This window comes from Leptonychotes weddellii, chromosome 10 (genome assembly GCF_054177405.1).
Source record: "Leptonychotes weddellii isolate Sample4059 chromosome 10, ASM5417740v2, whole genome shotgun sequence".
Lineage (NCBI taxonomy): Eukaryota > Metazoa > Chordata > Mammalia > Carnivora > Phocidae > Leptonychotes > Leptonychotes weddellii.
The window spans coordinates 70,058,670-70,084,872 of NC_138378.1; the positions used below are offsets into that span (position 1 = coordinate 70,058,670).

Consider the following 26,203-nt stretch of genomic DNA (forward strand, 5'->3'; position numbering starts at 1 on the left):
AAATGTAACAAAGGAGGTGAAAGATCTGTACTCTGAAAATTATAAAACATTGAAGTAAATTGAAGACATAAACAGAAAGATATACTGTGTTCATGAATTAGAAGTATTAATATTGTTAAAATATCCATACTGTCAGGGTGCCTGGGTGGCTCAGTCGGTTAAGCATCTGCCTTTGGCTCGGGTCATGATCCCAGGGTCCTGGGATTGAGCCCCACATAGGGCTCACTGCTTGGTGGGAAACCTGCTTCTCCCTCTCCCTCTGCCTGCTGCTCCCCCTGCTTGTGCTTTCTCTCTGTCAAATAAATAAATAAAATCTTTAAAAAATATATCCATACTATCCACAGTGATCTACAGCTTAAATGCAACATGTATCAAAATTCCAGTGGCATTTTTCACATAAATAGGAAAAAGTATCCTAAAATTCATATGGAACCATATGGAAGAGTCCAGATAGTCAAAGCAGTCTTAAGAAAGAGGAACACTGGGGCACCTGGGTGGTTCAGTCGTTAAGTGTCTGCCTTCGGCTCAGGCCATGATCCCAGGCTCCTGGGATCGAGCCCCACATCAGGCTCCCTGTGCAGCAGGAAGCCTGCTTCTTCCTCTCCCACTCCCCTGCTTGTGCTCCCTCTCTGGCTGACTCTGTCTCTGTCAAATAAATAAATAAAATCTTAAAAAAAAAAATAAGAGAGAGGAACATTATTGGAGGTGTCACCCTTTTTGATTTCCAATTATATTACATAGCTATAGTAATCAAAACAGTATGGTCTGGCATAAAAACAGACATATAGACCAAAGGAACATCAGAGAAAGCCCAGAAATCAACCCACACATACACATACATCTGATCTTCTACAAAAGCGCCAATAATACACAAAAGGAAAGAAGAGTCTCTTCAATAAATTATGCTTAGAATAGTGTTCACATGCAAAAGAATAAAATTGGGCCCTTATACCATACACAGAAATCAACACAAAATAGATTCAAGATTTAAACATACAACCATAAAAGTCCTAGAAGAAAACTTAGGGGAAAAGCTTCTTGACATCAGTCTTGCAATGATATTTTGGATATGACACCAAAAGCAAAGTCAACAAAACAAAGATTAACATATGGGACTGCATCAAACCATAAAACTTCTGCAAAAGAAAGGAAACAATAAAAAGAAATGAAAAAGCAACCACAGAATGGGCTAAAATATTTGCAAAATCATATGTCTAATAAGGGATTAATATCTAAAATACATAAGGAACTCATACAGCTCAATGGCAAAAAAGCAAATAACCCAAATAAAAAGGCAGAGGACCTGAACAAATAATTTTCCAAAGAAGACATACAAGTGGCCAACAGGAATATGAAAAGGTGCTCAACACCACTGATGATCAGGTAATACAAATCAAAACCACAGTAAGATATCACTTAACACTTGATAGGATGGCTATTATCACAAAGAAAAAAAAAGGTAAGTGTTGGCAAGGCTGTGGAGAAAAGGGAATCCTTGTATACTGTTGGTGGGAATTTAAATTGACACAGCCATTATAGAAAAAGTGTAGTGGTTCCTCAAAAAATTTAAAAATGGAACTACCATATGATCCAGCAATCCCACTTCTGGGTATACATCCAAAGGAAATGAAATCTGTATCTCAAAGAGATATCTGCCCTTCATGGTTCATTGATGCATTATTTACAGTAGCCAAAATATGGAAACAACCTAAGTGTCTTGGCTATAGTAATTACTTCACAATGTGTATGCATATCAAAACATCATATAAACCTTAAATATATACAATTTTGATAAAAAAATTTAAAAAAACAAAACCAGTCTATAACTGTGCTTTCTCATCCTACAGTAGCCATCAGACACACAAAATTGTTCAGCACCTGTCTGAATTGAGATGTATATGGAGATGTATTATAAGTGGCAAATGCATACTGAATTTTGCATAGCAGGCTTTTATTTATTTATTTATTTTTAACATAGGCTCCATGCCCAGCTTGGAGCCTAACATGGGGCTTGAACTCATGACCCTGAGATTGAGACCTGACCTGAGATCAAGAGTTGGGTGCTTAACTGACTGAGCCACCCAGGTGCCCCTGCATACTGAATTTTGAAGAAAAGAAAGATCTCAATTCAACAACCTAACTTTACAACTTAAGGAACTAGGAAAAGAACAAATTAAACCCAAAGCTAGCAGAAGGAAGGAAATGATAAAAATAAAAGCAAAGATAAGTGAAATAGAGAATAGAAAAACAATAGAAAAAATGATGCTAGAACAACTAGGCATCCACATGTAAAATATAAATAGAGACATAGACCTTGTACCCATTACAAAAATTAATTCAAAATGGAGGGGCACCTGGTTGGCTCAGTCATTAAGCATCTGCCTTCAACTTAGGTCATGATCCCAGGGTCCTGGGATCAAGCCCCACATCAGGCTCCCTGCTCAGCAGGAAGCCTGCTTCTCCCTCTCCCACTCCCCCTGCCTGTGTTCCCTCTCTCGCTGTGTCTCTCTCTGTCAAATAAATAAAATAAATAATATCTTTAAAAAAAAATGGATCATAGACCTAAATATAAAATGCAAAACTCTAAAACTCCTAGAAGAAAACCTAGGTGTCCTTGGGTATGGTGACACCTTTTTAAGATACACACCAGAAGCATGATCCATGAAAGAAATAATGGATAGTCTGGATTTCATTAAAATTACAAACCTCTGCACTATGAAAGGTATATGGAGAGAATGGGAAGACAAGCCACAAATGAAGAAAATATTTGCAAGAGACACATCTGATTAAAAAATATTATCCAAAAGATACAAAGAACTATTAAAACTTCACAATAAGTAAACAAATAACCTTTACTAAAAAATGGGCCAATGACCTTATAGTCACGTCTTCAAAGAAGATTGATTGATTGATTGATTGATTTTTAAGATTTTATTTATTTACTTGAGAGAGAGAGCACGAGCCAGGAGGAGAGGCAAAAGGAGAGGGAAAAACAGACTCCCCACTGAGCAGGGAGCCTGATGCTGGGCTCAATCCCAGGACCCTGATATCATGACTTGAGCTGAAGGCAGATGCTCAACCAACTGAACCACCCAGGTGCCCCCAAAGAAGATTTAAGATTACAAATAAGCATATGAAAAGGTGCTCTGCCTCACATGTTATCAGGGAAATGCAAATTAAAACAATGAGATACCACTAAACACCTATTAGAATGGCCAAAATCAGGACCACTGACAACACCCAATGCTGATGAGGATATGGAACACAAGAACTCTAATTCATTGCTGGTGGGAATCCAAGATGGTATATAGCTGCTTTGGAAGACAGTTTGGCTGTTTCTTAAAAATGTAAACACTTACCATATGATCCAGCAGTTGTGCTCCTTGGTATTTACCCAAAGGTATAGGAAACTTATATCCACACAAAAACCTGCACATGGATGATTATAGCAGCTTTTTTCATAATTGCTAAAACTTGGAGCAACCCAAATGTCCTTTAGTAGGTGAATGGGTAAATAAACTAGATAACAGGTCTAGATTCAGCACTAGAAAGAAATGAGCTATCAAGGGGCGCCTGGGTGGCTCAGTTGGTTGAGCGACTGCCTTCGGCTCAGGTCATGATCCTGGAGTCATGGGATCGAGTCCCACATCGGGCTCCCTGCTCAGCAGGGAGTCTGCTTCTCCCTCTGACCCTCCCCACCTCATGTGCTCTCGCTCTCAAATAAATAAATAAAATCTTTAAAAAAAAAAAAAAGAAAAAAGAAATGAGCTACCAAGACGTGAAAAGACATGGAGGGACCTTAATGCATATTACTAAGTGAATGAAGCCTATCAGGAAAAAGCTATATACTGCATGGGTTCAACTATATAACATGCTGGAAAAGGCAAAACTGGGGAGACAGTAAAAAGCTGAGTGGTTGCCAGGAGCAGGGTGTAGGGGAAGTATGACTAGGCAGAGCACAGAGGAATGAAAGTATTCTGTATGATATTATAATGATGGATATATGTCATTATACATTTGTCCAAACTGATAGGATCTGCAACACTAAAAGTGAACCCTAAGATAAACTGTGGAAGTGGGGAGATGTTGGTCAAAGGGTACAAAGTTTTATCTAGTATGAATAAGATCTAGTCATCTAATGTACAAGAAGGCAGCTATAGTTAAATATTGTGTTGTATACTCGAAATTTGCTAAGAGAATAGATCCTAAGTGTTTTCACCACCCATAAAGAAGTGGTGACTAGGGGTGCCTTGGTAACTCAATTGGTTAAGTGTCCGACTTTTTTTTTTTTTTCCGACTCTTAATGTCAGCTCAGGTCATGATCTCAGTGTCATGAGATTGAGCCACACGTTGGGCTCTGCACTCAGTGGGAGTCTGCTTGGGATTCTCTCTCTTCCTCTGCCCCTCCCCCCACTCATGCACACTCTGTTTCAAATACATAAATCTTAAAAAAAAAAAGTGGTGACTATGTGAGGTGATGGATGACATTCTTGGTAACAAATGTACCATTAGATGTTGATAATGGGAGAGGTTATGAATGTGTGGAGGCAGAGGATATGTAAGAAATCTCTGCTTTTCTTTACAGTTTTTGTAAAGCTAACACTACTAAAAAAATAAGTCTTTGAAAAAAGAGATAACTGATGAAACCAAAAGTTAGTTCTTGGAAAGATCAACAAAATTAACAAACCTTTAAATAGGTGGACTGAGACAAAAAGAGGGAAGACTCAAATTACTACAATCAAAAATGAAAGTGAGGACATTATTACCAATTCTACAGAAATAAAAAGAATTATAAGACAATACTATGAACAGCTGTATACCAATAAAGTGGATAACCTAGATGAAATGGATAAACTCCTAGAAACATAAAACCTACAAAACTAGATCATGAAGAAACACAAAACCTGAATACACCTATGACTCATAAGGACCTTGAATCAGTCATCAAAAATTTCCCAACAGAGTAAAGCCCCGGACCTTATGGCTTCACTGGTGAATTCAACCAAACATCTAAAGAAGAAAAAACACAAATCACCCTCAGAGTTTTCCCCAAAAGTGAAGAGGAGGGAACACTTCCTAACTTATTCTGTAAAGCCAGCATTGCATTAATAACAAAGCCAGACAAAGACACTAAAAGAAAAGGAAACTACTGACTAGTATTTCTTAAACATTGATGCACAAATAACAACATACTAGCAAACTGAATTCAGCAACATATTAAAAGAATTGCACGTTGTGACCAAGAGGAGTTTATTCCTGGAATGCAAGGATGGTTCAGCATACGAAAATCAGTCAACCCCACATTAACGTAATGAAGGGTAGATATTGTATGATTATCTTAATAAATGCAGAAAAAGTATATAACAACATTCAATACCCTTTCATGATAAAACACTCAACAAACTAGGAATAGATGGGAGTTACCTCAAGATAATAAAAACCATATATGAAAAACTCACAGTTGATAATCATTCTCAATGGTGAAAGATTGAAAGCTTTTACTCTAATATCAGGAACAACGCAAGGATACCTACTCTCTCCACTTCTATTCAGTGTAATACTGGAAGTACTAGTTAGAGCAGTTAAGCAAGAAAAAGAAACAAAAGGCATCCAAACTGGACTGGAGGAAGTAAAATTATCCCTCTGCATAGATGATTAAAAACCTCAAAGATTCCACACAAAAAATATTGCTATAAATGAGCTCAGTAAAGTTTACAGAGTGAACACAAAAATAAGTTGCATTTTTATCACTAACAATGAACAGTATGAAAAGGAATTTAAGAAAACAATTCCAGGGGCACCTGGGTGGCTCAGTCCGTTAAGCAGCTTCCTTCGGCTCAGGTCATGATCCTGGGGTCTTGGGATCAAGCCCCACATCCGGCTCCCTGCTCAGCGGAGAGCCTGTTTCTCCCTCTCCATCTGCCTGCCACTCTGCCTACTTGTGCTCTCTCTCTCTCTGTCAAATAAATAAATAAAATCTTAAAAAAAAAATAAAACAATTCCATTTACAGTAGTATCAAAAAGAATAAAATACTTAAGAATAACTAAGGAAGTGAAAGACTTGTACACTGAAAAGTAGGAAACAATGATGAAATAAAGAAGACACGATGGGGCGCCTGGGTGGCTCAGTCAGTTAAGCGTCTGCCTTCTGCTCGGGTCATGATCCTGGAGTCCTGGGATCGAGCCCCGCAACAGACTTCCTGCTCAGTGGGGAGCCTGCTTCTCCCTCTGCCTGCCACTTTGCCTACTTGTGCACTCTCTCTCTCTGTGTCAAATAAATAAAATCTTTAAAAAAAATTAAAGAAGACACAAATAAATGGAAAGACATCCTATGTTTATGGATTAGAAGACTTAAGATTGTTAAGATGTCAGTACTACCCAAAATGGTCTACAGATTTAATGCAATCCCCATCAAAATCCTGAAAAAGTTTTTTGCAAAAATAGAAAAATCCACTCTAAAATTCATATGGAATCTCAGGGTACCCTGAATAGCCAAACAATCTTGAAAAAGAATAATTTTGGAGGGCTCACACTTCTTGCTTTCAAAACTTACTACAAAGCTACAGTAATCAAAACAATGTGGTACTGATGTAAAGACAGACATATAGAGCAATGGTATTGAATAGAGAGCCCAGATATAAACCCTTGCATATATGGTCAAATGATTTTCAGCAAGGGTGCCAAGTCCATTCAGTGGAGATAGTACAGTCTTTTCAACAAATGGTTCTGGAAAAACTGAATATCAACTTGCAGAATAATGGAATTAGGTCCTTTCCTAGCACCTATACAAAATTAATTCAGAATGGATCAAAGACATGAATCTACGAGCTAAAACCATAAAACTCTTAGAAGAGAATATAGGGTAGAAGCTTTACAAGTTTGGATTTGAGAGTGAATTCTTGGATATAAAACCAAAGGTACAAGTAACAAAGAAAAAATAGACAAATTGGACTTCATGAAAATTTTAAAACTTATATGCATGAAAGGACTTGTGAAAGGAAACAGTCAACAGATTGAAAAGGCAACCTACATAATATTAGAAGATATTTCCCAGTTATATATGTGGGGCTCATCGGGCTCCCTGCTTAGCACGGAGTCTGCTTCTCCCTCTGCCTCTCCCCTAGCTGGTGCTCTCTCTTTCTCTCTCTCTCTCCCACCCCCCTCTCCCTCCCCTTCTCGCTCTCACTCTCGCTCCCTCTTGCTCTCTCTTTCAAATAAATAAATCTTAAAAAGAAATTAAGTTATTTAGGACCCCAAAGAATTTTTATGTGTTATACCTATTGATATTTATAATATTAGAAACTAAAAATGAGAAAATTTAAAAATATATTAATTCATTTAAAAGAATAATAAACCATTACATTTTTTAACATAAACATTTTTTTATGAAAAATGACTATATTTTCCAAAGCAAAAACAATTTAGTAAAAAGAATGAAATTTTTACCATACTCTAATGCCTGGCTTAGTAGAAGGTAGTTTTGGTATTTAATCTGTTGTAAATATGCTATTTGGTTGAAGTATATGAACAAAATCTGACCTCACATATTTTCTAGTTAGAAGAATAAAAAGAATTTTAATGGACTTTTAAAATAATTGTGGATTGTCTTCTTTGATACTACACCAAAATTCACAAGTGATATTTGCCATGTGGAATCTGAAATCATACCTTGGTTTATCTTGCATTTTGAAATGGATATTTTGTTGATGCATGGTTTTGTAACATCATTGTTCTTTGGAAAATATTGATTCCCCAGGTCATGCAGATCTTCCAAATGTTGTCATATTTGATTACACATATAACAAGATTAACACTTGTTAATATTACCACCAGTCTTTTCATACAGTTCCTTAAGTTCATCCTTTTCTCTACTGTTATTGTATGTGGGCCTATTTCTACCCTCTCTATTCTACATAATTATTAGATATATTTGGTCTTGGTTCTGAAATCCTATTTTATAATTATGCTTTCTACTTTTCTTTTAAATTTTTCGCACTGTATGAGTTCTGCTTTTTTTTTATTTATTGGTGATTCTTCTGGTAATTTGGGAGCTTGGTTATTGATTTATTGTTGGAACATCCCCATATATTGCAGGTCAGGGTTACATTATGTCTCCTACTTCAGGCTGAAAAACGGTTTACTTTTATTTCTCATTGTCCTTGTTACCTTTAGGTGATTTTCAGATTGAATGGAGAAATCACCATCTTTACTTCATCATTTTAATACCAGCAATTCCAATATTCTTAAACTTTTTTGTTGTAAAACAGAAATGAATGTGAAATATATACAGAAGACTACATAAAACATAATATGCAGCTTAAGAAAATTATTTTAAGTGAACATCTGTGTAAACACCAAAAGAATTAGATCTTTGAAATCACTCCAGAAGTTTTAAGTACAAATCCTTAAACAATATAGTTTAGGTTTGCCTGGTTTTTCATTTTATGTAAATAGAATCATATGGTATGTATATATGATTTCGTACCTGTTTTCTTTTGTTCAATAGTATGTTTTAGGATTAAATGTGTTTTGTATTTCTCTCAATCGCTCTCCCCTTCCTCCCTTCCTCTCTCTTTCTGTCTCTGTCTCTCTTTCTCTTTCTCTGTGTGTGTGTGAAGTATTTCACTGTCAGAATAGACCACAATTATAAGATCTATTGCTGATGAACATTTGGATTATTTTCAGATCTGGGAAATTTTAAACAGTGTGTCTGTGAACATTTTTGAACATGTATTCTATCTTGTGTAAGCATGAATTTCTGTAGGTTATAAACCTAGGATTCCTGGGTAATAGCATATGCACATCTTCAGATTTACCATAATGGATGATGCCAGAGTTTTCCCATCAGCTCTGTATAAGCTCCCTTTGCTCCACATCCTTGTCAACACTTGGTATTTTTAATTTCATTAAAATTTTAATTTCATTTTAATTAAGAGTTTTTAATTTTAGCCTTTCTGGGGAGAAGTGTGTAGTAGTGCCTTGTGCAGTTCTCTGAATACTAATGTGATAGAGCAAATTTTCATTCTGATTATAGGCCCTTTGTGTGTGTGTATTAAATAATTTGGCACTAGGTTACTTAGCTTTATAGAAGGGCAGGAAATACAGTATGTTGGCATTACAGCATCAGGTCTGTAGTGCCATAATTCAGCTCCCCATGAACTATTCATTTGTAAGATGGGTAAGTGTGGACCACTATGGTTTATAAGATACACACTCTTGTAATAGCCTGTACATATAACTGTTAGATCCCTCAAGGGACACATTTGATTACAAGAATCCCACAGGGAAGCTGTGGCCTTTGTATTTCAGTAGGCATTTATAGTTTATTGACAAGCTTCCAAATCTAGATGCAGTCCACCAAACTAGGGACATTTTTACAATAATTAATAATGTTGCCTGGTAACAAACTTGACCTTTCACATTGATTTAATCCAATATATTTCCGTGGGAATGTTGCTAAACTCGAGGTCATTTCCTCATGAAAGTCTTAGGTCTTTAGGTTAACCCTTTCTCTCTGGAAATAATTGTTATCTTTTACAATTGTGTCTTCTAATCCATGGATATGGTATATTTCTCCCTCTCTTTAAGACTCCTTTATTTTCTCACAGTAAAGTTTGATAGTTCTTTAATAACACTTATGTTCATTATTTGTAGATCTATTCCTTGGTATTTGTTTTTTATGCCACCATGAATGGTCTTAAAAATTTAAATTTCTAACTGCTTTTGTTGGTGTATAGGAATGCAGTTGGTTTTGTACACTGCTTTTTTTTGTATCCAGCCATTTCCTTAAATTCTCATATTCATTCTAATAAATTACCTGTAGATTCTTTTGGTTTTCTATGTACTTAATTATATCATTTGCAAATAAAGTCAGTTTTATAATTTTGATTCTTTTCCAGTTATTTACAACCTTATATCTTTTTCTGGCCTTATGAAACTAGCTAAGACCTCCATTACAATGTTGAATAAAAGTGGTGGTAGATTCTCAATCTCAAAGGGAAAACTTTAAATATTTTACCATTGAGATATTTGCTGAAGATTTTACCAGTTAAGAAATCTTGTTACTATTACTTTGCTAAGACTATTTCATATTTTTAAAAGATTTATTTATTTACTTGTCAGAGAGAGAGAGTGCGTGCACAAGCAGGGGGACCAGCAGACAGAGGGAGAAGCAGGCTCCCCACTGAGCAGGGAGCCCAACATGGGACTCGATCCCAGGACCCTGGGATCATGACCTGAGCCGAAGGCAGACTCAACCAACTGAGCCACCCAGGCATCTCGCCAGGACTATTTTATAGAATATAAATGGATACTGCATTTTATTAGCTGTTTCTATATATCTATTTAGATGATTATATCTACATATTTCCCCCTATAATCTGTTAATTTGACATGTTACCTCAATAGATTTGCTAATGTTAAGTCAAATGTGCCTTCCTTGGCTAAGTGTCCAGTTTGTTCAGTTGATAAATTGCTAGGTTCAGTATGCTAATAATTTTATTAGCACTTTTGCCTCTATATTCATGATAAGTTTTTTTCCTGTAATTTTGCCTTTTTCTATTGAGTTTTGGTATCAAAGTTTGCAAGGATCATGAAATGAGTTGGGGAATAAACTCATTTTTCCTATTCCCTGGAAAAATTTGTGTAATGTTGGAGATACTATTCCTTGAATGTTTGGTGGAACTGGTCAATAAAGCCAACTGGAATTTTGTTTATAGGAAGGCTTTTTTGTTTTTGTTTTTTTTATTAGTTTCAGAGATAGAATTTAGTGATTCATCAGTTGCATATAACACCCAGTGCTCATTACATCAAGTGCCCTCCTTAATGCCCATCACCCTATAGGAAGGTTTTTAATTACAGATTCAATTTTTTTATAGTTATAAAACTATCCAGGCTTTTTGTTTCTTCAAGCCATACTTTTCTAGGAATTTACTTTCCTCTTTTTTTCTTTGTCAGTCATATCAGAGGTTTAATTGATTTTGTCATTTCAAAGAAGCAGCTTTTGACTTTATTGATCCTTCTTATTGTAAGCATATTTCCAATTTCACTATTTTTTGTTCTCATTTTTATTTATTTTTTCTACTTTTGAGGGTTGAGGGGTGCATATTGCTATTTGGGGGTCTACTATAAGAGCAGCTCTGAATCTCAGTTCACTCTTCCAGAACAGCCATTATAAAAGCATCCCTGAGAGCTTTGCCCACTCTCTAGTTTTCTAGTCTCTCCAAGGTCTAGGCTTGAGGATAGTTGTTTGATGTATCTTAGAAAGTTTTCTAAACATTTTGTTCAGCTTTTTAAAAATTGTGTTCAGGTGGTGGTCCTGCTTTAATGTAAGCAGAAGTTCCTCCTAGTATTATTTTAATTACAGCATAATCTTCCTGATTGTCTAAGTAGCAAAATAACAAAACTCAATTTTACTATGAGAATAAAATGAAATTATTTAAATGAAAACACTTTGAAAAAGAATAAACACTACAGATACAAATATTCTTATTTTCACCACTGCTGTTGTTTTGGGCTCACCAAATATTAAGATTTATCCACGGTTTCCTCAGTTGTTTTCAAAAATTTGTAATAATTGGGGATGCCTGGGTGGCTCAGTCAGTTGAGCATCTGACTCTTGGTTTCAGCTCAGTTCATGATCTCATGGGTCCTGAGATCAAGCCCTGCATGGCTCCCAGCTCAGCAGGAAGTCTGCTTGAAGATTCTCTCCTGCTGCCCCTCCCCCTACTTGCACTCTCCCTCTTTCTCTCTCTCTCTCTCACTCTCTCTTTCTCTCTCTCAAATAAATAAATTTTTAAAAATTTGTAATAATTGGGGGAAGGCTCCCAGAATCAGCAATAGGGAGACCAAAATGTTCTACAGTTTTAGCAATGGTAGTGTATATTTCACTGCTCTGGACTTACATAGTTCTAGTTCTAGTTCCAACCAATAATCTAAAACCCAAAGAATGGATAAAGGGTTTTATTAACTAAATACTCCTAGAGTTTAAATTGTTTGCCTTAATTGCCTTTTTGGAATCAATTTAATATACATGGGACAGCCAGTCATCTTAAGAAGTTGACTAAGGCAACTTCTCAAGAAATTTATAGTTTCTACTGAGGTCCTAAAACTGCATTATCTTCCTCTCTTGGTGCATAAAAAAGATAACTATATGAAATGTGACATGCATGTTGCTTAAGGCACAGGCTCTGGAGTGGGAACACCTTGGTATAGGTTCTCACTCCTTCACTTTCTAGCTCTGTAACTTTAGTTTCCTCAACTGAAATTGGGAATAATAGCACTTATCTCAAAGGAGTGGTGAGATTAAATGAGCTAGTCCATGTAAGGGTTTTAACATTGTCTGTGGGACATAGTAAGTGCTCAGAGTATACTTTATAGATTAATGAAAAATTAATAAGTCTTTTTGTGGATGGAAGAAATAATACATTGTAGTAAAAATTCTAGATGGGAGTCAAAGGAATACCGAAAATCCTTAGTAATTGGAGTTGGAAAGAGATTTCATATGCAAGATGACAGTTGTACATAATCTTGAAGGTAGAGTGGAATTGTAGCAATTGTACTTGGGACAGAAGATACTCCAAAGTGTGGTGACAATCTGTATGATCAGGGACAGGAAGTGGGGGAGCTGGGGCTAGGGAGGAAAGCATAGTGATTCCAGAGAATGGTGAATCATCCTAGAGAGTAGATAGTTAAAAAAGATTTGGGATTCTTTGCTCAAAAGTATTTTGACATCATTTTATATGTTTACGAGTAATGAGAGGCTTTGACCTGTGCTTTAAGAAGATTGTTGCTATGGCAATGAATCAGATAAGGGAGAATTTGGAAGAAGGAAGACCTATTAGGAAGATTTTGCAATAGCTAGGCAAAAGAAGATAGATTACAACAATAGGATCAAAATTTCCCATGGATTAACTAATAAAGGATGATAGGGGAAAGAAGAGGTCAAAGCTGATTCTGAGATTCAAATCTGGATAATTGGGACAATAGCAGTATCATTTGTAAACAGAATGAAGATGAAGCAGGTTGTAAGGAAAGATTATAATTATGGTTTTGAACATATTGAGTTTGAATTTTATATGGCAGGAAGGACGGCCAGCTGGAAATGTCAACTTGAGATAGTTTGAACTATAAATGTATATTTGGGAATCATCTGCATGGAAGTGATAGTTGAAATCCTGGGAGTGAATCAGCTCAAAGTGTGGAAAGAGAAAACTATTTAGAGCAATACCTAGAGGGATATATATGTGCTTTTATCAGTGGAAGAAGGGGAAAGACCAAAGAGAAAACAACTGTAGTGAGAAACGTAGAGCAGAAAAAATGGAATTGCAGCTATTAAAATTTAGGAAATTTTGTAACAAGTTATTTGACAGGTTTTCTGAAAGCAGTCCTATCGCCATTGATAGCAAGAGTGACTAGGTGGCCTTACTGTCTTTAATATGTAAGATACTATGTTAACAGAAACAATACATTAAAATTATCCATGCTAGACAATAGAACTGTTAAGTGAAACAGTGGTTTTAAGTCCTATTTCCTCTGTACTGTCAGCACGTAAAACTGGCTCTATAATCATGATGGTTGACATCGATTTGTAGTTCTTGGTTAAGCTGAGATTGGTGCAATTTCATCCATATAGTAGCTTGATTGAGAGAGAACTGGAAGAATCACCTAGTTAATCAGTTAATCAAAATCAATCAGATTCTGATTAATCTCACCATAATTATAATTAGGATGACTCTTAGAAATTTCCTCTCTTGGTGCATAAAAAAGATAACTATAATATCTGTCCTTTACTTTCCCAGTATGTTAAATAAAGATGCCTTCTCATACATCCAGTCCCTGCAAAAATAAAGAGCTTTTAAAGAGTTGTTCCAACATCTGAAAGTTTGGTTCTACCATTAATGGTCAGATTTGATGTCTTCTTTTCTTTGGAAAGCACTAAATTACAGTCATTCAGAACTTTTTTCACCAAACCCATAGAAATAGATGCATTGCCAAGAATTCCAAGTGCCCCATTTTGCAGTAAAGTGTCAGGACTATCTTCTAGTTAAAGCTTTGTTTTCAAAAGTATTTTTCACTAATTTTGAAGAAATTCATGGCCTTTGAAGTTTCCAGAAGACCCTCAAAAATAGGAATTCAAGTGCTGGTAATTTATTGCTTGTAGTAATAATAATTGCAATTAACATTTACAGAGTTGCTTCTGTGCCATACATCGTGCCAAGTATTTATTTAATAGTATTAATTGAGTGCCTGCTATGTGTCAGGATCTGTTCTGGATGCTTTGGATAAGTTAATAAACTAAACAAACTAAGATCCGTATCTTCATAGCCCTTTTATTTGGTGAGAATGGACAAAGTAATAAGCAGTAAGCGTGACCAATAATCATATTTTGGTTATAACCAAAAAAAGTATATGGACGATAAGAAGATGGTAAGTACTATGGAAAAAATAGAGCAAGGTAAGGTAGTCAGGAGTGTGGTGTTGAGGTTGAATGATGGAGATGAGTTGCATTATTAAATAGGGTAGTTAAAATAGGCATAATGAAGATGGTTGCATTGGAGTTAACCATGCAGATATCTGGCAGGAGAGCAGGCAAATGGAACAGTCTGTACAAAGGCGCTAAGGTGGGACCATGTCTTGGGTATCTAAAGAACAGCAAAGAGGTTACTACAGTTCAATGTGATCAAGGGAGAGAGTGGTAATGAGCAATAATGGGCGGGAGGATGGTGAGGCAGTCCTGTTACTACAGTGACACCATGAGATTTACGCCATTACAATCCACCTTTTATAGATGAAGAAATGGAGACATAGAGAAGTAAAGTAACCTGCCACATCGGGAGCCAGCTATAGCAAGAAACAAGCAATTACATTCATTAATATCCTGAAGGTTCTGAACTTGTTTAACTGCTTATTTCTTTATGACCCTCTGCAAAATATTAGATGAAAGATCAGCTGTTCTGAAGTGGATGATTTACTGTACAGTGGTTCTACCTCAGTCCTCTTTCTGTGCAACCAATACGACCATTTATAGGCCTTGTATTTTTAGCAAGTTTCTTCGATTACAAATGACTTTTTCTTCAATTACAAATGATTTATTTTGCTTTGGCAGTGCAGTAAGCATCCCTGTAAGATCTTTTTAATTCAAGGGTGTTATGTTAGGGTAAATCCAAAATTTAGTTTAGTTCTTCTAGGCTTTTCATATTGAGCCTTCTTAGAAACAAGGGTATATTCATAATAATAATGACATGGTATATTGTCCCTATTTCTTAAGTACGGAAAGCTACTCTAGGTGGTGATAATGACTTTTTTTTTTTTTAAAGATTTTATTTATTTATTCATGAGAGATAGAGAGAGGCAGAGGGAGAAGCAGGCTCCCCACGGAGCAGGGAGCCTGATGCGGGACTCGATCTCAGGACCCTGGGATCATGACCTGAGCTGAAGGCAGACGCTTAACCGACTGAGCCACCCAGGCGTCCCTGGTGATAATGACTTTTGTACATGACCTATCTATGTGCTACTGATAATTGGAATCAATCAGTGTAATGATAGTTGCAGATTATCTGGCCTATGTACTTCTTCTTCATACTTGGAATGAGTCAATGCCTTAATAATATAATTTGATAAAGAAAACATTTTATTAAAAACAATCCTTTAATAGGAAGTCTAAGGAAAAAAATGTGTTTGTGCCCAGTTCATTGATCCCCTACCTCATCCGTAGACCATTCTCCACTCCACTTCCAGGTTAAGTGACTAGAACAATTTGAAAATCACAGTGGAAAGTCACCATTAGATGAAAAGATATTTAATAGTTCATTTTTATACATGTCAAATTGATGTGGTTAAAAGATCTATTATTTATTCTAAAGTAAATAGCTTATTACATTGGGAATTCCATTTTTACCAGTATACTTCTTCATATTAAGTAGAATTGATCCAAATTTATTGAATTTTATGGCCTGTGAATTTTTCAGCATTTACTTTGTATAGGTGATTACTTAAAGAACAGCACTTTGTTGGGGCACCTGGATGGCTCAGTTGTTGGGCGTCTGCCTTCGGCTCGGGTCGTGATCCCAGGGTCCTGGGATCAAGCCCCGCATCGGGCTCCCTGCTCAGCGGGAAGCCTGCTTCTCCCTCTCCCATTCCCCCTGCTTGTGTTCCCTCTCTCTCTATCAAATAAATAAATAAAATCTTTAAAAAAAATAATAAAGGACAGCATTTTGCAAGATTCATGCTTGTTTATATAACAGTTTGTTAATCTGGCAGTTAATAAAAATACAATAAAAAATAAGAAATTACATCCTTGGCGTTTCTTAGTAGTTTTTTCACGGGAACAGTGAATGCATAATTATAATTACCTCAGAGTTGATGATTTTAATTGTTTGGCACTAACATGTTTTTGTCAAGTGGGGGCATCATTGGTCTTTCTTAAGTAAGGTGTGTGGCAAGAATGGTTTGCTTGTTAAACTTAAGTGATATTAGGGGTAAATAATTATTCCCCTTTCGCCTTATTTCAGAGGGCCTCTATTTTATGTTTATAGTCAGCACTCTTAACTGATAGCATAATTTTTTTTTTTAAGATTTTTTATTTATTTGACAGAGAGACAGCAAGAGCAGGAACACAGCAGGGGGAGTGGGAGAGGGAGAGGCAGGCTGCCCTGCGAGCAAAGAGCCTGATGCAGGGCTCGATTCCAGGACCCTGGGATCATGACCTGAGCGGAAGGCAGACGCTTAACGACTGAGCCACCCAGGCGCCCCTGGTAGCATAATTTAAAATCCAGAAACATTTAGTAGTTTTCTTTATGGTTTTCAGTTGTACCAGCCTCTAAAGTTACCATCACAAAATGTGATTGTTACTCAGTAAAAGAAAGTGGCATGTTTTTAAGAATAATAAAGTTTAAGATAAAAGTCTTATGTAGTTTTTGGGGTTTTTTTTGTCATCATTGTTTTAAGTATATTAACAAGGGGAAAAACAAAGAATATGCTTAAGATTTAACACACACACACACCCCCCTAACTGACCTACAAAAGTAGATCTGTTTTGCCATCATTAAATTTATATAAGAAATGTCTGAGTATGATTATCACTGTGCTATCTAAAATGAATGATCACTGCATTTTAAAAAAACTAGCATTTTTGATCTTTCCCCTGCTAACAATTTGTGCTACAGTTAGACTTCAAAATACATTATTTTTAATCTAGTCAAAAAGGAACTATATTTGTACATGATTATATTTGGGGAAAATTTCTTAGGGTGTAAGAGTTACACAGATATTCAGACTTAAGTATTTAAATAATATAATGTTTCCATCAATATAGCTCTTGGCTTGTTCTTATGTATGAGTTTAAAATATTGCATATCTACGTTCTTGTCAGGCAAATGCCATAGGCTAAAACTGAAGATAATAACTTAAGATTCATGTCTCCTTCTTGGAGGTTATAGTTGTCTTGAATTGATAGTTTTGAAGGACCTAAACTGACATCAAAGGGTTTAAATAATCTAGTTAGGTCAATTAATGTTAATTTTCATCTTCCATTAAATTATTTTAATGTTTTTCTCTTTTCCTTTTTTCTAGCCGAGTCCTATACCAAGTCCTGTTTTGGGGCGAAAGCCAAATGCTAGTCAGTCATTGCTTGTATGGTGCAAAGAAGTTACAAAAAACTATCGGGGAGTGAAAATCACCAATTTTACTACATCGTGGAGAAATGGTTTATCTTTTTGTGCAATATTACACCACTTTAGACCAGATTTAATGTAAGTAGAAACATTTTCCATTCCCTATAAATATTTTGTAAATAATAGACAGTTTTTTAAAAAAACAATTTCTTTTTTTTTTTTTTAAGATTTTATTTATTTATTTGACAGAGAAGATACAGCAAGAGAGGGAACACAAGCAGGGGAAGTGGGAGAGGGAGAAGCAGGCTTCCCGCCGGGCAGGGAGCCCGATGCGGGGCTCGATCCCAGGACTTGGGATCATGACCTGAGCCGAAGGCAGACACTTAACGACTGAGCCACCCAGGCGCCCGAAAAACAAATAATTTCTTAACATGTGTCCTGAAATAGTTGACTTTGTTTATTACCCATACCTTTGCTTTTTGAGAAAAGAAATGTGTGTCAGAAAGAAAAGTTCTCCCTTCTGAATGCCTAAAACCAATCTTTTCTCTTAAAAAAAAAAAAAAATTTTTTTTTCTTCTTAATCTCATACAAAGAACTGACTTCAAATTATTATGAAAATTGTGTGGCTGTTAAAATGAGATGAGACAAATAAGCCAGTAGCACTTTGTACATTGACAACAAGGGATATTACCTCATGGTAAATTTGGTTGTCAAGACTGGTCTCTGGTGCCCTGCCTTAACTTCTCTTTTAGATGGAAAGCTTCAGGCAGTGAAACATGTAATCACTATTTTCATTTATTTATTTATTTTTTTCCTTAATTTTCCACACTATTAGTTTTGTTGATTGAATTGCTGGGAAATTGCTAGTTACTCTTTGGTATTATAGAATGTCAAAATTTTAGATTCAGTTTGTTTTAAAAACAGCTGTTTGTATCAAATACTATATGTACCTACTGTGCCATTTTCTCCCTCAGTGACTACAAGTCTCTGAATCCTCAAGATATTAAAGAGAACAACAAAAAGGTAAGAATTGCCAAGGAAAAAAATGCATAGTTTCAAATTTGGCTCCTCTGTGGCTTTTATTAATTTGGGGAAAACTGAGGTTGTTTTGTGAGGTCATAACTGCAACTCACAGAAGGTAGTCTGCTTCCTATAGTTCAAATAGGATGCATGGTTTACTCTAAGTTGTCATAGCCTTTAAAGATCACAAGTGCTGGACTAGCATCAAATTTTAATGTGTGTGGACTTCATTAACTGTTAAATATTTATTAAAGCATATAGTCAAGATTTAGCTTTTAAAAAGTGCACCCAAAGCTGTTATACCATAAATGATTATGAGTTTAGAAAAATCTTTTGGGAAGGGATGAGGGCAGGAGCCTAATGGGTATACAAGAAAGAATGCATATGTTCCTAGAAGCAGAAAGATATGAACATTGGGGTTCTTTTTTTTTTTTTTTTCATTTTCTGGTAAACTATACAGTTTTTCCACATAATTAATTAGCCAACTGAGGTCACAACTTCCCAGTTGGGGATATTGATCCTTTTAGCCTTCAGGGTAGCTGTGTGGGTCTGAGTTGCCAGAAGCCCTTGGGCCAGCTGACTGTGGCCACAGGCTAACTTAACTTTTTATCCCAGTGCACAGTACAGTATTATAGTCATGTATGTGCACTGTGACATTAGAAAGGAGGGAAGCACTAATTCAACATATAGTAGGTACTCAATGTGTTTTATGTTGCATTGAATTCTTCAACTGAAAAGTTAATGAAATATGTTGTCTTAGAATAGGAGTTCTTAATCTGGGAGGTATGGATAGAATTCAGGTGGTTCTTGAACGTGACTAGGAGGAAAATGTGTTTTATTTTCTTAATTCTTTAAGTGAAATTTAGTATTTCCTTCAATTATGAATTTAAGCAACACACCAGTTTAACATTAGCCATTCCTGAGACTTTATCACCTTGAGAGTCTTAGATATCTTGATATCACATTGCAGTTTTAGTATCTTCAAATATCTTTTAAGCTAATCACTTCTTCAAAATTACAGTTGTTAATACATTCATAAAAAGCACATGTATTGCTGTTTCTCAAATTCAGTTTTACTAATATTTTTCATAATTTTATTTTTCATATAATTGGTTTCTTTTGTAATCCTATGTATTTTATAAATGTAAAGCATTGTTCTGAGAAGGGGTTCATTACCAAAAGGATTCAGGGAACAAAGTGATTAATAACCTCTGGTCTAGACTAAAAGTTTTCATTCTACTTTAAATTAGATAATTAAAACTACCAGTGTTAAAAAAATCTGTAAAGGGAATCTTGATAGAAGTTCAGTTAGCAGATGAGAATTTAAGTGAACAATTTTTTTTTTTTTACTTTTATTGCTCTCTGAACCCAAAGATTTGTATTGTCATTAAAAAACCCTTTTTCTTTACAAATGCATGATGCTGGCCTGGAGAAATACATTTTAAAACTGTCAGTTTTTTTATTGAAATGTGCCACCAAAAAAGGTTATCTTAAAATATCAGTATATTTTTCTTTATAGAAATCACATCTGTGGTGGGCATGCTACAGAGTAAGTCATTCTCATGAATTATCTCTTGTATAATTTTGGAGAGCTTGTGTCTATCAAAGTGAAATGCCTATTTTGTCATCAGTTAAATTATATCTTTAGATATAGTCTATGCCTGCCTTTTTTTTGCATTAGAATAAAATACTAAGTTAATTTAAATGCAGATAAAGGTGTAATAAAATAAACCATTATTATTTTTATAAAGTGAAGCTTTTTAAATTACTGTTTGAAATTTTGAAAGGGAAACATTGTTGATTGTACCCAGCTATGTATTTTTAAGAGTATGGAGATTTGCCTTAAGGCTTAGGTCATACTTCTTTACGTTATTTTTTCAGGAACTTGATAATGATGAGCATACCTTGGGTTTACGTATTACTATGTAGAAAAGAATATCCTATTAAATTTTTTTCTCAATTAGATCTTCCAGGGCAGATAATTATGGCTTTTTAAAAGGATTTTAATTTAGATGATCCTGTTCATTGCACAGTTGAATATGTTTTACAGTCTTTCCTTTTCATCACTTTGCAACTTCCAACCTGATATCTACATTGAGTATCAGTTGCTACCTGCAGATTTATTTCCAGCTTCACACAGTTCTTTCCGATAACCCCATCTGCCCCTGATGGGACTTAAGGCAGCACAAGAAACACTACCTGTGTCTTAAGTTCCATGCAGATGCATAACATAACTGGCAATGACTCCTCCTTACCAATTAAATAACATCTAGGCATGAATAAGACAATTTTCTTTGAAAGACCTCTTCTTTTTCTCCACACACGAACAGCTAAAAAGACAGGTGATTGACCACAGGAGAAGAGGTTAACCTATGGGAAAATTCCTTTATAAAGTCTTGACCTCGCTTACAAGAAACCCGGTTTGTTTTTAAATGTTTTTTTAGTGCAGTTAGTGTGCATAAAATGAATTGCTACATAAAGCAAAACATCAGCAGGAGCTTCCCCACAAGGAAGCTAATCATTTTCCCAGGTCTTTAAAAAGTGCTGAATAAAAAAGGCATTTACCTGTGACATATGATCTTAACCAGTATGTCAGTGTTTTAGATAATTGGGAAATGTTTAGAATACCGCCTGTGGTGCTTTTCATGATGGTCTGCAATTGATGTCTGTCAATCAGGTTGTCAAGACACATGAGGAGGAAAATGACTTTAATTTTCCTAACACACGTAAAATAACAAACAGGCCTAAACATGCACGCCAACTGAGCCATTCTCTTGAGTAAATATTTTGAGGTACCTATATTATGAAACATAGTGCTGTGAAAATTGAAGAGGTTTTAATATTGCAATTTATTTTTCATTTTCTTTCTTACTTATTCTGCAACATTTATTAAACTACAGGAAGAATATGAGACAAGGATTAAATTCAAAGGTAGAAATGCACTTCAACATGTAAGTGCAAAAGAGTAATTCCTTCTAAATTGTTACATAATTTCCTAACCTTTCTTTTAAGAAAAACTTTGAATTATGAACCTACATCTAGGTTGTTACAAAGATAGACATTTTATATTCCAAAGTGAGAATACAACTAGGGGGTCCATACTTAGTTTCTGAGGGTATATCTGAACCTTTAACCATATTTTTAATGCTTCCTAGCAACACAGTGCTGTTTTAAAGGGTTAGTTCAGGATAGTAATAATTAATTGTAAATTGAGAAACAGCTTTGATTCTTTAAAACTAGAAAAACCTGATGTGCCACAGTCATTTAAAGACTAACAAAAATAATACAATGCAGCCTCACATTCTCAACTAAGTTGTACTACTCAAAACATTTCATTCTTTCCAAAATGGATGAAGTGAAAATGCAATCACTCTTCTCATTATGAAAATCAGTCTTAATTGGGCATTTAAAAAATGTTTCTATGTTTCTAGGCTTAAATAATTTAAGCACTTGTATTTTTATACCAGGTAATCTAGGATTAGGTCTTTGGGGATATGTAGCTATCCTTTTTCTTCACAAATCACTGTTTTATAGTTATATGAAACATGGTAAAGAGAGGTTGATAGGAATGATAAAACTCTGTTTAATTTCTTTATACCTTAGTTCCTTATAAAAATTGATTCTAAGATTTTTTTTGTTTTAATTCTAATTTTTGCTTATTTTTCTTTATTGGAAAAGAGCATTTCAATTGTTACTAATTAAGAAACTTTTTGTTCTTGTACCTACCCCACTTTTACAAATTTCTGATGTGGAATTTTGTTTTGTTCTTGTGGCAATAATGTCAGTAACATAGTATGCCCTCCAACAACAACAACAAAATCTATTAAAATTTTGGGGCTTTTTTAATGGTAACTAAACTTTATTTATTTTGATAACTTTTTTATTGAAGTGTAATTGACATATAACATTATATTAGCTGTAGGTATACAACATAATGATTCAGTATGTCTAGCTAATATCTATTCTTTTCTGTTTTTAAAATGTGTGGATTGTTTGAACTATTCAGTATATCTTTGTTTTTCCTTTCTTTGAAGGCGTATGATGGATTTGCCAGCATAGGAATTTCCCGGTTGTTGGAACCTTCTGATATGGTCTTATTAGCAATTCCTGACAAACTGACTGTTATGACTTATCTCTATCAAATCAGGGCACATTTCAGTGGCCAAGAACTGAATGTTGTCCAGATAGAGGAAAACAGCAGTAAGAGCACATATAAAGTTGGAAACTATGAAACAGATACAAACAGTTCTGTTGATCAGGAAAAATTCTATGCGGAGCTTAGTGATCTGAAACGGGAGCCTGAACTGCAGCCTTCGAGCGGCGGAGCGGTAGACTTCTTATCGCAAGATGACTCTGTATTTGTAAATGACAGTGGGGTTGGAGAGTCAGAAAGTGAACATCAGACTCCCGATGATCATCTTAGTCCAAGTACAGCCTCCCCTTACTGTCGCAGGACTAAAAGTGACACAGAACCCCAAAAGTCCCAGCAGAGCTCTGGAAGGACTTCAGGATCTGATGACCCTGGAATATGTTACAATACAGATTCGACCCACGCACAAGTTTGGTTAGGCAAGAAGAGACTACTGAAAGCTGAGACTTTAGAATTAAGTGACTTATATGTTAGTGATAAGAAGAAGGATGTGTCTCCACCCTTCATTTGTGAGACAGAGGAACAAAAGCTTCAGACTTTAGACATCAGTAATAATTTGGAGAAAGAAAAGTTAGAGCATTCCAGACCCTTAGAATGCAGATCAGATCCTGAATCACCAATCAAAAAACCAAGTTTATCTCCCACTTCCAAACTTGGATACTCCTACAATAGAGATGCAGACCTTACAAAGAAAAAACGTACTTCCCTGAGGCAGACAGAGTCTGATCCAGATACTGATAGAACCACTTTAAATCATGCAGATCATTCCACAAAAACAGTCCAGGTAAGTGAGTTAGAATGATGAATACCTATATTTAATAAATAAATAGTTATTCTGAATATTTTGGGGGTTTTTGTATTCATAGAGCACTTTCAAATGCTACAAATGATTAAAAGTAAAGTATAATTAACCATTGTAGAAAAACCTAAACTATACCTGCACTTCATTTAGAGTTTATGATATACTATTTTAAGCCTACAAATAAATCCAAATTTGAAGATTGAAGAGTAATGTCAGCTTTTCAAATCAAAATATTATTTACCTATAAAAACAGAACTTTTCACTGTAAGAATAAGTCAAAGATATTTCACTCTTCCATTTAGTAGGAATATCATTCTGAAAATATGTAATGCTAAATTAAATATTTCCCATTTAAAGTATTTTCTTCAAATATGTTAGTTGCATTGTAATTGGTGTTTTCAGTTCCATCGTTACTTGTGGTTAAAAATTCCAGTAACATCCAGACTCCTCCCCATGAGGGGAATATGACACAAATTTGACCTTACAGTGTTTACTATATTTAATTGAATCTCTGGGACCATCAATTATAAGATATACCATTATTTTATGTACCAAAAGGAAAGAAAAACATTGCCAGTAAACTATGATAAATGGTTTTATCACATAGAATTTTTATTTTATACTTATTGAATGAATTCTTTTAGATTTATTCAAGCATGGATTTTTTAATCATACAGTGCTCTTCTGTATAGAAGTTTAAGTAAAGTTAATTGGTTAAGGTATAATTAATTTAGAATTAGAATTTAAAATCCAACTCTTCTGACCACTTTTTGATTTGGAATTGTTGGTGTACCTGGTTTTCCACACAGTGTTGTCCTCTGTGCCATCAAAAGCATGATTTTACAGCAGTGGTTCTCAACGTATGATCTGGGGACCTCTGAGGCTCTCCTAACCTCTTTCAGAGAGCCCCCAAAGTTGAAACTATTTTCATAATAATAATAGAACATTATTTACCTTTTCCACTTTCGTTCTCTCACAAGTGTACAGTGGTGTTTTCTGGAGGCCACACAATTTGTGATATCTCAAAAGATTGAATACAAAAGTACATATGAGAATCCAGCTGCCTGCTATTAAGCCAGACATAAAAGAGATTTCCAAAAAATATAAACTAATGCCATTCTCACTTATTTTTTTAAAGTACTATTTTTTGTTAGAATGTTAACATCTAATGGGTTTATTATAATTCTTTTTTTTTTTTTTTAAGATTTTTATTTATTTGAGGGGCGCCTGGGTGGCTCAGTTGGTTGGGTGTCTGCCTTCGGCTCAGGTCATGGTCCCGGGGTCCTGGGATCGAGCCCCGCGTCGGGCTCCCTGCTCCGCGGGGGGCCTGCTTCTCCCTCTCCCACTCCCCCTGCTTGTGTTCCGTCCCTTGCTGTCTCTCTCTCTCTCTGTGTCAAATAAATGGATAGAATCTTAAAAAAAAAAAAAGATTTTTATTTATTTGAGGGAGAGAGCAAGCACAAGTTGGTGCGGTGGCTGGGGAGACCTGGCTGACAGAGATTATAAGATGCCATCAATTTTAAGTTTTCAGAGATGTTAAGAAAAAATGTGCATCTTTGAATCAAAGAAATACAGTAGCTCACAAAGCAAGCCGCTCTCCTCCTCATCAAAAATCTCAAATCAAAGGTTCTAAGTACTATAACTTTTAGTACAAAAAAAGCTTTCAAGCAATCAGAGTGTCCATACATAGCAGATAATAGAGAAACATCGAGTGGAGCGCCTGGGTGGCTCAGTCGGTTAAGCATCTGGCTTCGGCTTGGGTCATGATCCAGAGTCCTGGGATTGAGCCCCATATCGGGCTCCCTGCTCAGCGGGGAGCCTGCTTCTCCCTCTCCCTCTGACCCTTCTCCCCCAGCTTGTGCTCTCTCTCTCTGTCTCTCCCTCAAATGAATAAATAAAAGCTTAAAAAAACAAAAAGAAAGAAACATCTAGTGATTAACAACTGCAGAATTTGGTGAGCCTAAGTTCTAAGTATTATCCAGAAGTATAAGACAGAATTTTCTTATAACCCAGATTTTTAAGGTAAATTTATTTGGTTAAATCTAGAAATTGATTCATGTTTAAAAATTGAAAATACTCCGGACTGGGAATGAGTACACCTGGATTCTCATCTTGGCTCTGCTAATAATTACCAGTGTGACATGTTAATTAGCCATTTAAATTCTTTTAATCTGATTTTCCACATACATTAAATGAAATAATCTCTAAGAGTCTTTTTAGCTCTAAAACTCTGTCATGCTTTGATGCTATTCAGGAGGTTTAAATGATGTACAGTAAATCCACAGGATAATAGAGGCAGTATCTATTTACAACTTCATATATATTTGTTTATTGTCCATTGGTTTAATGGTCAGAATTTTGTTTAGGGTCAAGTTAAAGGTTTGTTGTTTTTTGTTTTTTTGTCAGAAGTATACTGCCTTGGGGTGCCTGGGTGGCTCAGTCGTTAAGCGCCTGCCTTCGGCTCAGGTCATGATCCCAGCGTCCTGGGATCGAGCCCCGCATCGGGCTCCCTGCTCGGCGGGAAGCCTGCTTCTCCCTCTTTCACTCCCCCTGCTTGTGTTCCTCTCTCGCTGTGTCTCTCTCTGTCAAATAAATAAATAAAATCTTTAAAAAAAAAAA

General features: G+C 35.5%; 1 protein-coding gene across 5 annotated transcripts in view; it reads left to right on the forward strand.

Annotated features, from left to right (window-relative positions):
- EHBP1 (EH domain binding protein 1) overlaps positions 1 to 26,203 on the forward strand; it is a 303,679-nt gene that overhangs the window by 183,527 nt on the left and 93,949 nt on the right. For 3 of the 5 annotated variants that reach the window (XM_081832042.1, XM_081832041.1, XM_081832043.1), the window contains exons 5-8: positions 17,572 to 17,750; positions 18,587 to 18,635; positions 21,533 to 21,583; positions 22,667 to 23,566. In XM_081832042.1, the coding sequence (XP_081688168.1) occupies positions 17,572 to 17,750; positions 18,587 to 18,635; positions 21,533 to 21,583; positions 22,667 to 23,566 (1,179 nt within the window). The remainder of the gene's footprint in view (positions 1 to 17,571; positions 17,751 to 18,586; positions 18,636 to 21,532; positions 21,584 to 22,666; positions 23,567 to 26,203) is intronic. The other 2 variants (XM_081832045.1, XM_081832044.1) reach the window with 1 other exon arrangement.